The 16,005-nt window shown below is 41.0% G+C and overlaps 2 protein-coding genes across 2 annotated transcripts; both read right to left on the bottom strand.

The window, feature by feature from the left end:
* Window positions 1-476: 476 nt before the first annotated feature.
* MELLADRAFT_117871 (uncharacterized protein) lies at window positions 477-3,185 on the bottom strand (the record flags this gene model as incomplete). The annotated part of the gene is made up of 4 exons (XM_007415449.1): window positions 477-1,941; window positions 2,031-2,176; window positions 2,280-2,670; window positions 2,761-3,185. The coding sequence occupies one exon, from the start codon at window positions 1,902-1,904 to the stop codon at window positions 795-797; it is 1,110 nt and encodes a 369-aa protein (XP_007415511.1).
* Window positions 3,186-5,320: 2,135 nt separating this feature from the next.
* MELLADRAFT_124587 (uncharacterized protein) lies at window positions 5,321-5,803 on the bottom strand (the record flags this gene model as incomplete). Its single annotated transcript, XM_007415448.1, has 3 exons — window positions 5,321-5,589; window positions 5,651-5,668; window positions 5,734-5,803. 3 exons carry the CDS (start codon window positions 5,801-5,803, stop codon window positions 5,321-5,323), a joined length of 357 nt encoding a protein of 118 aa, XP_007415510.1.
* Window positions 5,804-16,005: the final 10,202 nt, after the last annotated feature.

Below are 16,005 nucleotides of genomic sequence, written 5' to 3'. Positions count from 1 at the left end.
CATGTCGATCAACATCGATGAAAGTTCTCCAGAATATGACTCGGGATTTGTTACAACATACACATGAAATTTCTTGTCGTAGAAAAAATCTTCTGTAACTCATGACCGGAGACACAATTCCACACATTGCTTCTTATGACTGCTTCCACAAATACTCATGTATGACAAACGATCAAACAAAAGCTTGTGGAGTAATCGTGATAAGGGAATAAACGGGCCACGGCACTTCCTCATTGAGGGGTGCCTAAGTAGGCATTGAGAGGTTTGAAACTTCCATTGCACCTCCCACCAGCGCACATTGCTTGAGCGGCTCATAGACATTCACAGGTTGTCATGAGTTTGAAGGACATGACAATGACTTCGTCAAGAGATTCTCAAGGATTCAGATTATTTTGTATGACGCAAAGTTGAATGGAAAACCATGAGATTCGAGGCATGACCACAAAGCTAGTCAGGAGGCATGACGAAGTCAGGCTGAAAAAGAAAGCATAATTGATTTGAGATTATTGGATTAGGCGGATTAAAGCAATCTCCGGTGCTTTCAAGATAAGATAAACAACTAAATAGTATTGAGAAAGAAATGAAAGCATGAAAGCATGAAAGCATGAGAATTTCGAATATAAACAAAATTGAATATGCAAGCGTAGGAGAAGTCAAAACCAAAAGAGAAATTAAAAAAAAGTAACATCGAAGAGTCGAAACACAAGAGAAAACGATGCATTTAGAATGAGAAAAAGAAGAAGAGATAACAATGCAATTAGAAATGAGAATTGAAGAAAAGAGAAAAAAAGAACTTATTCCATCATCGAATCTTCATCATCAGATTCAACTTCCATCATCACACAATCTGAATCACTCTTTACCATCTCAAAACTATCAATGACCATCTTATCATCATCATCATGTTGAAACTCTATATCCATCCGATCATCTTCTGTCACCATTGGGAAAAACAAATCTACCATTTCAACTTCGGGACATGCCAAATCTTTTGAAGGACTTGGAATGCTTTGTAAAGATGAAATCTTAGCCGCTGCTGCCACGACCCATGGGATGGGAGTCGAAGTGGTGACGGGTGGTACAGACCCGGAAGAGCGAGCGTTGGCCCGGGATCTTGTTCCGGTCCGGATACCTTGAGGCGGCTGAGCTTGTTGAGTTTGGGAGCATTGGAGTTGTTGAAGATGGAGATGTCTCTGATGTTCCTCGTGTTGACGATGTTGGAGAAGCCTGATTTGATACTCTTGCTCTTGTTGATCTTGGTATCTTCTTTGTTGTTCTGCTAAAAGGTATTGTTGTTGTAATACCTGACGTTGATACTCTTGTTGTTGTAGCTCTAAGAGTTGTTGTGCGTGATTTGAAGCAGTAAGATGATCGGATTGTGATTTTTGAGACAGTTGACCTTGAAACTCGTATTCAACTTTCATGTCATCTTCTTCTTGAATCACTTCTGATACATAAATTGAACTTCTTTCTTCGACTTCCTTACGTCGATTTAGAAGTGAAGTTCGTAAAGCAGACAGAACTTCAGATACACTCTTAGAGGCGTTTTCAACATCAGATTCAAATTTATTTTTCTGCTTCTTTTGTCGACACATTCGTTTAGAGGCTTGTCGTTGTCGATATGCTTGATGAAGATGTTGAGTGAAATAATGAGGATGGATAAATTGTTGAGGTGTTAATCCATAAACCTTGCAAGACTCGGTTCCTTTCAGATGTGGCTCCATCATTTGTCGCTTTGCCACTTGTTGTTCATGTATGTAGTATACTTCGATAGCTTTTAGTTGACTATGAGCAAAGTCGATACGTTCCCTCTCAAGGTGACATTTTGCTAAACAATGAGACCACGAAGCGCCTTGGGAGATCTCAGTGAGACAAGCTGGACGTAGGCATAAGGTTGATGACATGATGAGGATGGAAGAGAAGTAGAACTAGAAAAATAATCTTTTGAGAATCAAACACAGATCCGATCGGTCAGCATCGTTTGCTTCCAGCAGGATCTCAAGATGAACCTGATCGAAAGACCAACTTACCGAGAAAAATAATAAACGCCTACCTGAAGTAAATGGTGAATGCGAAAAGGAAGAGGAGAATGGGAATGCTTTGAAGTCGAGCTGGAATGAATGATACGAGATAGATGAACGAGAGAGTGACGGGGAGGAAGACCTTTCAACGGGGCCTAGGATCAAAGGAAAAAATAAAGACCGTCTAGTTGTGAGTGCTCATTCAAAACATAAATGGGAAACGTAAAAAGCCTGAACATCGAGAACTTTGGCACTGACTTAGATTGGTGGAAATTTATCTGGTATCACGACAAGGAAAATCCTTATCAAGTTGCTGTCAAATAGCTCAGTGAAGACTCGAGTTGCCGTGTTGCTTTTGTTCTTTTGATAGAAATGAACGTGAAGAATGAGTGTGAATCAGAATCTTAGAGTGATGCAGAGGATCCAAAGAAACAATAGGTATCCGATGAATTCAAGGTTGTTCAAGAGCTGGTATGATGATGAGTGATTTTTAGAAGTTGAAATTATTGAAGGGAAAGTGAGATATGTTCCGGGACTAGGTATGAAAGACTTCATATTTATATGCTGATCTTCAACAATAGGGTTCAAGTGAAGTTCATAGATGGCGGGTATTGATTTGTCATGAGTAGGTAGCTCGCCGACTCAGATTCTAATAAAAAGCGATCAAAACGGCTCGTTAGGGCGATCACTCAGGGCTAAGGAACGATCCATAGAACGAGGCTGTCTCGAGACATCTTACACCACCGCTTTACATCTAGGATGATAGGGGAGTGGAGCTAACTTGTGCCACGTTAACGGCCACAACCATCCCGGTATACCGGGCCCAAATCATCACAGATGCGTGACCCTGGGGAGTAGAGCCAATATCCACAGGAAGGCAAGGAATGGATTTTGATTGAGACTGATGAATTGCAGTCGAAGGAGGGTTGTAATCTCATACGGGCTACCGAAAAGGTGATTGGGTAAGACCAAGTACATAGTTTGATCGATTCAACACAGAACGTGAACCATGAGAAGGAAGGAAAGAAAGATAATTGTGATTGGATCTGCGGGTGAAATTTTTGATGCGATGGCGGATATTGATTGATGTTCAGACTAATCGAGGGAGCATTGGAGATCAATTTGATGGAATAATCAAAGTGAATGATGAAGTGAATGAAAGAGATAGGTAAGAGCAGGAAAAATCAAAAGTGTGATACATAGAAAACCCTTCAACATCAATCCAGTCAACGCTTTGTCTTGATGAAGACAAAGATCGACATTGAATCATCTCGGATAAGTCATAATTTCCCAATAACAATCCAAGATAAAAGATGAATCGCCCAGCTTGAAATCATGAGGAATTGGTCGAATGGATATCGAAGGTCTGCTTCTCTTCAACCTGTTCTCACAAAGACAACATATGATACATGTCATCAGACAGAGCTTGTAGAGTCGTGAAGGAGATCAACGGGCAAAGCACCATACTGGAAAGCAAATAGACCTGTGTTTTGACAGACTTCCTGGTCATTCCAAATTAAGATGTAAAACGTGATAAAGGTCAATGTGCCATATTTGGGTGTCGGTTTAAGGAAATGCGATCCCTTTATTTCTTTTCCTTCCACTCGACGCGTATAGCAGCCTGCTCCTCACACATCATGCTTTACAAAGACTTGTACATCATACCGCGAAGACTGCCTGAAGTGATGAGCTCAGTCAACCTACATTTTCATTAGAGACTCGTGAGGGGCTTACTTAGGCTCAAGACGTACTGCGGAGACAAATTTATCCAAAAAAGTCGACAATCTTTCTTGAAACGGCTGTAATAGAATTACAAAAGTAGTCATCATAAGACCAAATCAAATGGGTTTTCATGAGGTCTCATGAAGATCACAGTGACATACAAACATAAACAAAGGTTTGAGTCAATTTGACTCAGCCCGTGCTGGAATATGATTGACACACGTGATCTGTGAAGATCTGTGTCCCCTTTGATGCTATGAAGCGTACAAAGGACTCCGATGGATAGGACTCGGATAATAGAGCGACAAAAGATAAACCGACTAGAAGAGCTCAATGACAGAGGCTAAAGTCTTGAAGCAAATTTCGTTGATGCACTTCCACCGGCGAACATGCCAAACCGGTCCCCGATGAGAGGTACAATGAAGCATGAGATTCAAAGGACTACATGGTCAGAACAAGCCGAATAAGCCTAACCAAAGCCCCTCATGAGCGCTTTCGCCGCGTCGCGCCCTCGCTCAACTAAGCTTATATATAGGTAGAAGTAGAACAATAGAACTGCAAAAGCGATCTTTACCTTGAGGTTTCACTCCACCTTTGTCCTCTACTGGGCCAAAGTAAAACATACTCACAGCTGAGCAACCTCTCAAGACTCACGTTCACTTAGTGACTTGTATGGCAATACAGCACAATGATATCTGATTGATGGCTGAAGACACGCGGACAACACAATAGAACAAGTAAGATGGAGGAAAAACATTCAAAAGACAACCGTAAGGATTCAGTACATAAATAAGTGACAATGTGAACGGGATCGTGAATCAATGACAGGAATTGATCAAGATTTGAATAAGAAAACCAGGAGAGAAAGAAGAAACAATGTCCATATGGCGAGCTGAAGATCCAAAGGATATAAGCCCAAAGCAAACGGACGTGAAGCATGAGATACTGTTGGAACAAATTTCCATGTCAGTATTTACCAGTCATTGGAATTCAAGCGAGATACCCACAGTTTTCGAACATTGTGAAGGAAAGGGTTATTAACCGCGTGGTTTAGAACCAGCCGGCTGGGGGGCCTCTGGTAATGAAGGAACCGAAGTTTGGGAGAACGGGGTTCAATTGAACGTCGCGTAGCGACGTCATGCTAAAGAGCAGGACGCGTATTGTTGGAAGAGCATTATAGAAGAGTTTTTCTTTCTAACATCATGGCATGATTTTAATGTGTTCGATTCATTCATATATCAGAACAACTGTTGTAGACTTTGTGTTGTTCTTTTCTCTCATCGAACTCATTATTAGATTCCTTTACAATCTGCTTTTATCCAGATTGTGGAATTCTTTGATCCTCATCAGTCTCTAGTCAAGACTGATTCTTGATCTCTGTTCTTATCAGGTGTTAGTTGTTATTCTCTAATTAGTTCTCTCTTTGCAATATCGAACTCATTATTAGATTCCTTTACAATCTGCTTTTATCCAGATTGTGGAATTCTTCGATCCTCATCAGTCTCTAGTCAAGACTGATTCTTGATCTCTGTTCTTATCAGGTATTGTGGAATTCTTCGATCCTCATCAGTCTCTAGTCAAGACTGATTCTTGATCTCTGTTCTTATCAGAACCTTCCACGCACCTGATTCTCTTTGGTTCGTAGGCAGCACACCATTGGGGAATACGTTTAGGGGTACGTTGTACCACCCATTGTGCCAACCGACAGGTTGATTGTTTATCAAACCGATTGCCCATGGAGTTGCTTGAGTACCCAATGCCCAGTGGTTATTTCGGAGAAACGGTTGTCGGCCCCAGCTTAGATTCCATTGGGTCCATCGCTTTACCAAGATAGGTTCACCAGCAGCTACGGAGTAAAGAGATTAGTAAATGATCAAGAGTCAACATTCAAATCTATGCAACCTTACCTTGCTCATTGGCCACAGCTAGAGAAGAAAAAACCAAAGAATCAGCAGGGCAATCTCGAAAGAAAGCTTCAGTGGTGACTCACGTTGTCCTAAAGTAGAGCCAACGAGCGCAACGAGAGCAAGCAGAGTGAAGAACTTGAGACCAAATTGCATTTTGGTAAAATAAATCTGGTTTGATTGTTAGAACGTGATAGATAGATCTAAGATATCGAGTTTTGTGAGTGAGCTTGTTGATGGAAGGTGTGATGGCCTGGAGAAACAAAACGCCCTCTCCAACCTCTCCTTATATACTCGAGCTGGGTGCGTACGGCCGGTGTTCGTGACTCCAGCACCCCCTTGTTGTTTGTGGTCTTTAGTCAAAACATACTCGTCTGAGACTGCCAAGACCTTGCAACCGTGTGGTAATTGCTAGTTCCGTGAGACACCCTCTCATGTGTGACATCATGAATCAGTCGCATTTGTTCCTGTGGTCATGACAGAAATGTTCAAGTCAATTTCACAAAGCTTGGAAAGAATTCCACGCCAATTTGCTCAAGTTTGGCGGGCAAAAGTTTCCAAGCTTTCAAAAGTTCAAGAGTCAGCGCTTGGAAGTTGGCTTTGAGTCGAAGATTCATGTTCAAATCCCGTCAGCACCTCTTGGCAGAAAGTCACTGATTGAAATTGTTGCATCGCTGCTCCAATCTCAAATTTTTCGAAGAACAACTCGACTATGTACTCGCCAAGACCCAAGAGTGAGCGTGGGACGTTGCTGAGGATAACCAGGTTAAGAGAGTAAGCGAGACAGATATCCCTTCGCACTGCCTCCATGAAACCGGCTTAGATCATGAGAGAGGACAATAGAAATTGAAATACGATTTTACCTGCCTTCACCTTTGAGTTATGTACCACTACATAAATCTCTTGGCCTATTCATTTACATATTTTCTGTTGTAATTGTTCATGGAATCATGACAAGGCTGTCACTGATTTTTGCACATGAGGGAGTTCCAGATGCCTTCTCTTCAGAAATGAGGCAAGAAGCACAAGTATTGCGTAAGAAAACCACAGTCAGTAAAAAATCAAGAATCAGTATCCATCGGAGTTGAAGATCCGAGTTGTTCTCAAATGTAAACCTAAATGCTTCAGGTTTTCCGTTTGAACAACGGCCAAGGCCAAATGCCAGAGCTTGGATTCATTTCTCGGACAGGTGTACTCCGAGGATACAGAATAATAAAATAAGGAAGCAAAGCCAGGTAGGAATCACGAGTTAGTGATTTAGATAAGTGCTACAGCTATAATCACGTAGGAGTGATGACAGAAAGAAAGGCACCTGTTGGAAGGTAGCCAATAAAAGAAGAAAAGTAATTGTGTTAATTATTATTATGAGCAACCATTAGTTGGTGAAAAATAAGAGAAACATATAACAACTAGCGGACCTGGTAGGAATCACAAGTTAATGATTTAGATAAGGGCTACAGCTATAATCATGTAGGAGTGATGAGAGAAAGGAAGGCACCTATTGGAAGGTAGCCAATAAAAGAAGACAAGTAATTGTGTGAGGAAAACAAATATGATTGCACTCAATAGCTTCTTTTATAGTGATTCTAACTCAAGACATAGGTTAATGATTTCTAAACAATGTTGTGACTCTCACATGCCGCATTGGGATTAGTTGATATGATGTAGTGAGGCATGGAACAACAGAACAATAAAGACAATTAAAATAAACAAACACACTCAATGCGGAAAGTTGGTCAGGAGTAGTATGGTTACTAATGTAAGAGAAAAAGACAAGAGAAACCTGATTTCAATACAGAACTGAGCCTGAGGGTCACTGGTGCTGAGGGTGCACACTGCAAAGAGGAAAACACCTTGGATCTATCAATCCAAGAAACAAGGTGTTTCTTGGTGGTGTAGAAATTTGAAATTTGCTTTGTTGTATGGACTTGAACCCTTTCCTTTTCTCAGTCAATCAACTTTCTCCCTAAACTTGCACTGGGTGCTTTATGGCCAAATCATGTGTTTTGGTTCTTTTATGTACATAGTTTCTCCAAGTATTTACATCAAACACCATTGGCACAAATCATCAACTCTACACTGCATACTTCTTAACTCATGTTGGACCCTGATTCATGATTTATCATCAACTCTGAAAGTACAGAGTCACTTTTTGCAAAATTGTAGTGTTTACTCACTACACAGTAAAAGTTGAGCAAAGTCAAAGAACATAAATCCAAAGTGTTGAGCCCTGATTATTTTGAAAACACAAAGATAATAAGTTTTGAGGGAATATCTAGTCATTGATTTATGAGTGGAGGGAGGCTTGATAAGTTGAATTTGTTTTGATTTTGATGCGGATTGCTCAAGTCTTTTTTTTGAAAATGTAAATATCAAGATATGTCAACAACTTCTGGTAATATGTACTTGGAATTTGTTTTTTGGATTTGTAAAACAAAATTGACTGATTAAAAAGGGTTATATTCCTTTGCTTCCAACACCAACTGTCAGCCTAAGTTCATTTTTTTGGTAAGAAATGGATTAGAATTAGTGCTAAATGTACTCACAAAATGTGAATTATCAGCTTTCAGGCTAGATGATTTTATTTTTGGTTCTCTGTGGAAGTAAAAATTCATGAAATTTACAACTATTACAAATCTTCTGAATGATTGGAAGAGTTTTTCTACTAAAGTGGATACCTTAGGTAAACTGGCTTTGGGCACGCTTTAGCAGTAGTGACAAATGTGCACATTCTATCAAAGAATTTTCTGAGTAGATGAAGGTCTTCAGTCCAACAGCCCTAGCTAGACAATCTTTGAAGTTTCTTTGTAAGAGATGAAACAAATTTAAATTGAAAATAAGAGAAAATACAATGATAGAGATGAGTCTGATTTCTTGAAGGATGTGGTGTTTTGGAAAATATCTGGAGGAAATGTGGTTATTCAAATCAAAGTAGACAAGGCAGGAAAAAACTGTAAGTTTGATAGGTTGAGGTAGATGTCAAAAGAAGTTGGTTTTAATAAGATGCTGATGTAGACAACAGATGATTCTTCTTTGTTTTGTAGGAAGTAGACTGCTGTTTTATCCTCAAGTTAAAGGTAATAAAAAACACTTTAGTCATCTTTTGGTGTTTGATAGTTACTAGGGTTCAGATATATTCCGACCCTGACTAGTTAGTATTTTCTTTGATTGATTGAAGATAGAGGGCTGGTTGGTTTGTAGTTTGTGCATGGTCAGGTTTGTTTCATTTATCATTCTGCAAGACCCTGTATGTCAGAGGGAGTATTGGCTTGACTTCTGGTTACAGTTGTAATCCAATATTTAGGCTGATCATTTTATTATTCTTTGTGATGTAAAAGATATTACTCACTTGTGAAACTTGAGTGCTAGAGGTGTAATGTATTTTTATGTGTATTTTTATTTTGACAGCACTATTTGGCGACCGGTTTTTTTGACCCAATGCCCGGTTCTCAGATACTTGTTATTGCCCGGTTTGATTTTGATTTGAAATTGCGCTGGCTCAACAAAAAAAACATGTCTGCGACCAATTCATTCAATTCAATTGTCTCATTTTCTCACTCATCAAAAGTCAATTTTACCACCTCACGCCCTTACTCAAACTCTTCCAGACTCTCAAGTGCCCACGAGATCAACTTTTAGATTTCAAAACCAAACACATAAATCACATAGAACAAAAGGATCAAGTGTTAGAGATAAGTAAGATACAAAAAGAGCAAGACATGAGCAACAAGCGTGAGCATTTGAGATTGAGCAAAAAGTTACACAACACAACAAACAACCCATCAATCAACAAACATGAGATGGTAAATTGAGATTGAGAGAAAAGTACACAACACCACAACCAGAAACCTGTGTATCATTTTTGTGCAATCCACACATTGAAAGGAGATATGACAAGGATGACTGTTTGATCTTTGGAGCAGAGGCAAACAAAGAATGTTGGCTGCTGTGGATGTAACATTGGTGAGGTCAGTACTTGTGGAAGAACAAAAACAAGGAAGAGGACGAGACACTTACCATCTTTAGGCGACTCATAGTGGATGCTCACCTTCAAAATGGAACATTGGATCTTTGCAAAGTGGAACAATTGAAACATCGGTTTGTCCCAAGGGAGATGGGACAGTTGAAGCTCGATGTAAGTGGTAGATATTGTGGACTCACGTGACTTACACAACTGCGGCACAGACTTTCACACGCTGTTGCTAACAAAACTTTTTCAGATCTCGATTTCGAGATTCCACAACTTTGTGGAATCTTATCTTTCTTTTTGCTTATGTGTTTTACTTCTTTTGTCTATTCACTATAGGTACTTAACTTGCAAATTTGTGGAATCTTATCTTTCTTTTTGCTCATGTGTTTTACTTCTTTTGTCTATTCACTACAGTAGAGAGACAGCCTAGTTTGATATGTGATCAAAATAGCCCGGATTCGCATGGTGAGGAGCCCTCTTTCCAATACTGGAGCTGGTAACTTATTTGATACCCGGTTTTGCTGCGGCTGCAGCCAAATTTGGCGGAGTCGGGTCCGGGTTGGCAAAAAAAGCAAAAAAAGTGCGGATATGTACCAAAAAACTACAGGGTGTCGGGTCATAAAAAGTGGTCGCCAGATAGTGCTGTCCTTTATTTAAGTTTAAGTTTTTTTGTCAGTCAGCTAGGTGGTTTTACTTGGCACACTTTGTTACTGCTGACAGATAGCCCCAACACATGCACATCTTTTCCAGTGCTTGGGAGCTTGATGGAGTGACTGGTATGTAGTGTAGAGCCCAAACCCCAGAAGCTACGTGAACTCTGCTTAACAAAGCCCCTCAAAAGTGCATTTATCACACCCTGGAAGAGGGGCTTAGGACAGACTTGAGTTTATTGGCGGAGGAGCTCCAAGAATTAAATATCCTTATTTACTTTTTTGATTTTTCCACTTCCCCTCTCCACAAAAAGTTGCAGAAATTGTATATGTTGTTCTCCACATCTTGCTACATAATCTGGTACCCCATCATACATTGGTTCACATTGTCTATTTTTGTGATGTAACATCAGCATTTTATACACTTCCAAATTTGATTTGGAGGCACATACAGAAGGCTCAAGAGGACTCAAGACCCAGTTTTTACATAGCTCTCAAATTGTGCAGATCAGTCTGGTTCAAATGAGATGCAGATCAAAATATGTAGAAAGCTTTGGAGAACAATAGATGTGAATTCTGGAACTTTTTGTGGAGCAGTGTAGAGGGAAGTTTTAAAAAAGGACTCTTGGAGCTCCCCCACAAAAAAATCAAGTCTGTCCTATTTGTTTTAGGGTGTGGCAAACCTATATCAACAAGGATCCCACTATTTAGCGCCTCCCCAGGGAAAACCCGGCGCCCCATTAGTTTGGGGTAATACCCGCGTGGCCCGACAATACCCAAGTGTCACCAGCCAAAATTTGGCTGAGGCGGACCTATAGGGCTCCCAAGGGGCTCCTCAACAGGGCACAATCTTGCAGATGAGCCCTCATCTTACCTAGTTTGTGCCCTTTTTGTTCTTGATGGGGTAACAAACATCATTAAAAGAAACAAAAGGGCTCAAGAATTCTTTTGCGCCTGTGCCGGCCCAATACTACACGGACCAAAGGACTCAAGCAAAGAAGGAACTTGAAGGGAGGCACATATGTTTTCATCGCACCATCCTGTTCAATCGCTCATAAAACCTTGCCCTCAATCCAAAATCTCCAGATCAATATGCCCTCAAAACGCCCGCGAAACAGTGATGCTGACAATCCTCCGGATCCCCTGCCAAAAAAACATGAAGCAAGGCCGGACCACGACGGGCATAGATGATATTTCAATTTCAAACATCCTTACCACTTTGACAGCAAACAAACCGAGCTCAAGTGATGCACTCATACACAGTCCCGATTATGTCACTGTTTATAGAAACAATTGAGAAACTTTGAGACAAGATCAAGACGCTGAAGTTGCAAGGGATGGTATGAAAGTGACTTCCACATGTTGTTCTTTGTTATAAAAGTGCGCCTGAAGATCTTATGCCTGAAACAAATCCCTTTCCAAACTGTCCTGCAAACGTTGAACAAAATAATGAGCCCTTGGTACTCTCGAAGACCAAGCTAAACCGCGGAATTGGAATCGATTAATAAAACAAAGTTGAAGTGACACCCCCTTGTTGTTCAAAAGGGGCTACAGATCTCTTGGCGCCCCCGGGTTGACCCAAAGAAGGCGCCAGATATCGGATAGGGGGCAAGAAATAGTGGGATCCTATCAACAAAGTCCCTCTTGTATGAACAAGTAGTCAAGGGAGGGACTTATACCCCATACACAAAATTTGGGGGTGAGCCAGAAAGGTTTGGCTGGGACTTTTTCTATGCTCCATATCTGCATACCCTGCTACCAAATATCCTTGGGACTAAAGCAAAGAGCTGTGTGCCTGCTTAATCTACACACATGTGTGTAGCCAAACTATGATATGAAGCAAAACTCACAGAGCAATACAATGGCAAAGTTTGCAAAAAAACACCAAAATCAGGGAGAAAACTGACCAACCTGTCAAAAGCTCACACCAAACAAGCTGAAAGGTTACACAAAAACCAATTCTTCAAGTCATTTTTTCATATCTTTTCTGAAGCCAAGAGAGAATTTTAAAAGAACCAGTATATGTAGGCAGAGCTGGTGTACAACTCTTTTTCTTGGTCCAAAGGACATTTGTCTGTAGGGTACGCAGGTATGGAGGAATGAAAAAGTCCACAGCCATACTTTCCTGATTTTGTCCAAGAGGGACTTTGTTAAGTTAGGTGGCAAACACACTTGTGAGGGAATTTGTTAAGCTTAGTTCAGACCTGACACATCCATAGGGACAAGCCAGGGTCCTGGGCAGGGAAGAGGTTAGGCACAAGAGTTTCCGTTCTTGGAAACTTTGACGAGTTTTGTTTTTGTTATGCTAAACACTGGACGGCCCCGGAGGGTCTGAGCGGATTGCAGTGACAGAGAAAGCTAACAACCTGAGGCCCGGCGGGCGGCCTATAACACTACAATAAGAAAACCGACTAAAAATGGGAGGGTGGGTATCCAACAAAAAAATCTGTAAAAAACCGTAACAGGACAGAGACAAATTTTTGTTGATAAAGTTATGGATGTGATCAAACTGGTAAAGAAGATTGAAGTAAAAAGGATCATTCGGATTTTGGGATCACAAAGATGAAAAATAGACTTTTTGGTAAAGAACCTGGAAAACCGTTACAATGATCTCTTTACCATAGACATACAAATCTTCAAAGAAGATTAAAGAACAAAACCTAAACTCTGTTTCCCATTTTCACAACTCTCTAAACCTACACCTATTCCCCTTGGTTAAAACACGTCCCAACCACAAACTCCAGATACTTTTCATAAATAGAATCAACCCTGGTTTTTACATCACAGAATTTGGTTCCACAGGCTGACAACATGCTTTCTAAACCAAGTCTTGATGTTGGTTTTTAGTCTTCAATTTGACATGATCATCAAGAATGGTTTTGTTTTGCTCTGGTGATTTTTGTCTTTGAGCTATAGGTTTGTCATCAAAAATGACACGTCTGCCTAGATCCTGCTATGATCATAGAAAGCTTTTCAAGTTAAGCAGAGATAAAACCTCAACACAATAAGCAGAGAGAGTAAATAAGAGTGGTCTTGATGGAGTACAAGCTGTTACAAGAGTGTATTTGAACGCTGGCTTTCTTGTCCCGCAAGGAGTTGATGAATCTCTTGCTGTTGTGTTCGTCAAACCACCAAATGTGATGCTGTGAATGAAACTCTTGACTTTCGCCGACCGATACATATCTCACTGGACTTTTTCGTTGAGAGATTCTACAGTTGAAAAATTCGCTTCTTGATCATTTGTCAAGTAGATCTGTCAAGATGTTCATGCAACAATCTGGCTCTGACGAACCGGTAGAATACATGAAAAGGCAAACCTAGATTCGAGAAGCCCAAGAAGTGCCAATGGTCGTTTGTTTTCAGTTACCAGAATCGCCCCGTCAATCTTCGCCAAACTAGCACAAGTCACTGATCATTACGAAACAAGTAGATGTAAGCTTTCTCGACCCATCTCCGGCTGCACCCTCGACCGTCCGAACTGATGGGAGTCCCGTTGGTGTCGTCGGATCCTATGCAGCTGGCCTCATCTTGCGCCTCTTGGCAATACATAATACTATCTTGAGCTTTACACAGCCTTCAAAGCAAAGCTCTGATTCTAATCAATTCAATATTTTGTAAGCCTTGATGAGGTCCCCCTCTAGGAAATGGAGCGAGATCCTGTGAGAGGTAGTTCTGAGTCCTTTGAACAACCACCCACTTCGGTACATGTAACACCTTGATACTGACCCAGCAGACCCTCAACCCTATAACTTGAGCCGAAGTAGGATCTTGAGATACACGCACTTTTCGTTTTGCCTTCTTTTGGGTATGTACAAATTGATGACATCAGTTTAATCAAACACCAAGCTGATCCAAGGAGAAATGATCAAACCCCACGTGAATCCAAGGAGAAGAAGCTATGAAGCCACACTATCACTTATCTACCAATGTTACGTAAGGATAGCAATTCGCACTGCGTCTTTCTTTCTTTGAATCGCCTTAACGACTGAGGTGTTGGAGGACTTTATTAGCCACATGGTCTGAAGTTGGAAAAATGTGACACCAAGATTGTTTGAACACTGGGAGCGGTTGTGAAGAAAAATATCGAATCGAGTTGATGTTTGCGTGAATACAAATTAAATCGAGCGAAGTGGATGGCAAGAGATGAAAAGAGTGTGCATGACTCATGAGTGCTCAATCGGCGTCAAAGTTGACGAGGTTTTAAAAGAAATGTACAGTCGCCGCTCGATATAAGCACACATCGAGTTAGCATATTTCGCTATAAGGGTCAAATTTCAGTGAAACAAAAATGCGGGGGGCTTAATTGGAGCACTTTAGCATATAGGCTAAACGCATTTTTTTTCTGGAAATATGCTTACAAGGAACGAGAAAGTGTGGCTTTATAAGCATAAGTAACCACTCTCAAGTCATGTATGCTTATAAAGAGTGGCCTAGAAACATCTAGATTCCAGACAGGTGAGGAAAAAAACAGTAGGTATGCCAGTGGGACTCGAAAGAAATCAGTGGACCCAAATCCTGATAGCAATTCTGCTTGACTAAGACCCAGCCATCAAATTTTATCAAGTCGACCCTACACCACTTTTGTTTCAGCATTCTATCCTGCTCTACATCCTCAATCAAAATGTCTTCAATTGATAAGCAAATAGATGAACTCGTCACCTCTACCATGCTTTTGTCACAGAATTGTCCTGCGGGATCCATACAAGCAGCAACACAAGCGGACAAGATATTCCAAACTTTTTGTGAACCTCCGGTGCTCTCCATTTCTGATGCTGAAGAGGGCATTGGAATGCTCATAAACAGAAACATGGATACCATTTTTGGTGTTAACACGATCGATACCGAGCTTTTTACTGGGCCATTTGGAATTGAGCTGATGCTCAAGTGGATTGGTCGCGCACGTGGTCACGAAACTTGGAAGAATGATGCTAACGGACAAATGCTTCTTAAGCTAAAGCTTGAGAAAGTTTGTGATAAGCTGAAAGGTGAGTAGACTCTATCATCTCTTGTGGTACGGTCTTTGACTTCTGTTCTTTCCTTCGTCTCAGCTGCTGGTGCTACAGTGCCCAAAACCAAACCGCGCACAATGCTTGGTGATGGCTCGGTGGCTAAACCACCAGTTGTAGCTGGTCAAAAACGCCGAGTGGTGTCACATGCGATTGTTGAGACTCCGAGCAACACTAAGAAGAGTAAACCACGTAGTCCAAAACCTGCAAGACGTAAATGCTATGATCTGGCTTTCAAGAGTGAAGTTATTGCATGGCATAACACTCATGGGCGTAAAATTCAACGAGAGACTGCTCGTCATTTTCAGATCAAGCAGTCCATAATCAGTCGCTGGCTCCGAGACGAAGAGAAGATATGCAACAATGCTGCAACAAACGGAGGTGGAATTCGTAAACAGCGGTTGGCCAAGTATCCACATCTTGAGGTAGCCCTCTACCACTGGGTCATCGAGGCTTGTGAACGAGATCTTCCAGTAAACGACAATATTCTACGCAATAAAGCTCAGCACTTTTCATCAATCCTAAACATTGAGATGAAGTGCTCTGATGGATGGTTGACTAAGTTCAAAAAACGATACAACCTTCGAAAGGTTACACTCCACGGTGAAGCATCTTCCGTCAACCCCGAAGATGTTGAGTCTGCTCGCGCTGAGCTACTTGAGGAGACGAAGAAGTACCAGCCTTGTGATATCTACAATGGAGATGAGACAGGTCTATGCTATCGGTATGTAT

This window comes from Melampsora larici-populina (genome assembly GCF_000204055.1).
Source record: "Melampsora larici-populina 98AG31 unplaced genomic scaffold MELLAscaffold_51, whole genome shotgun sequence".
Taxonomy (NCBI): domain Eukaryota; kingdom Fungi; phylum Basidiomycota; class Pucciniomycetes; order Pucciniales; family Melampsoraceae; genus Melampsora; species Melampsora laricis-populina.
This window is presented reverse-complemented; position numbering and strand designations above follow the sequence as displayed.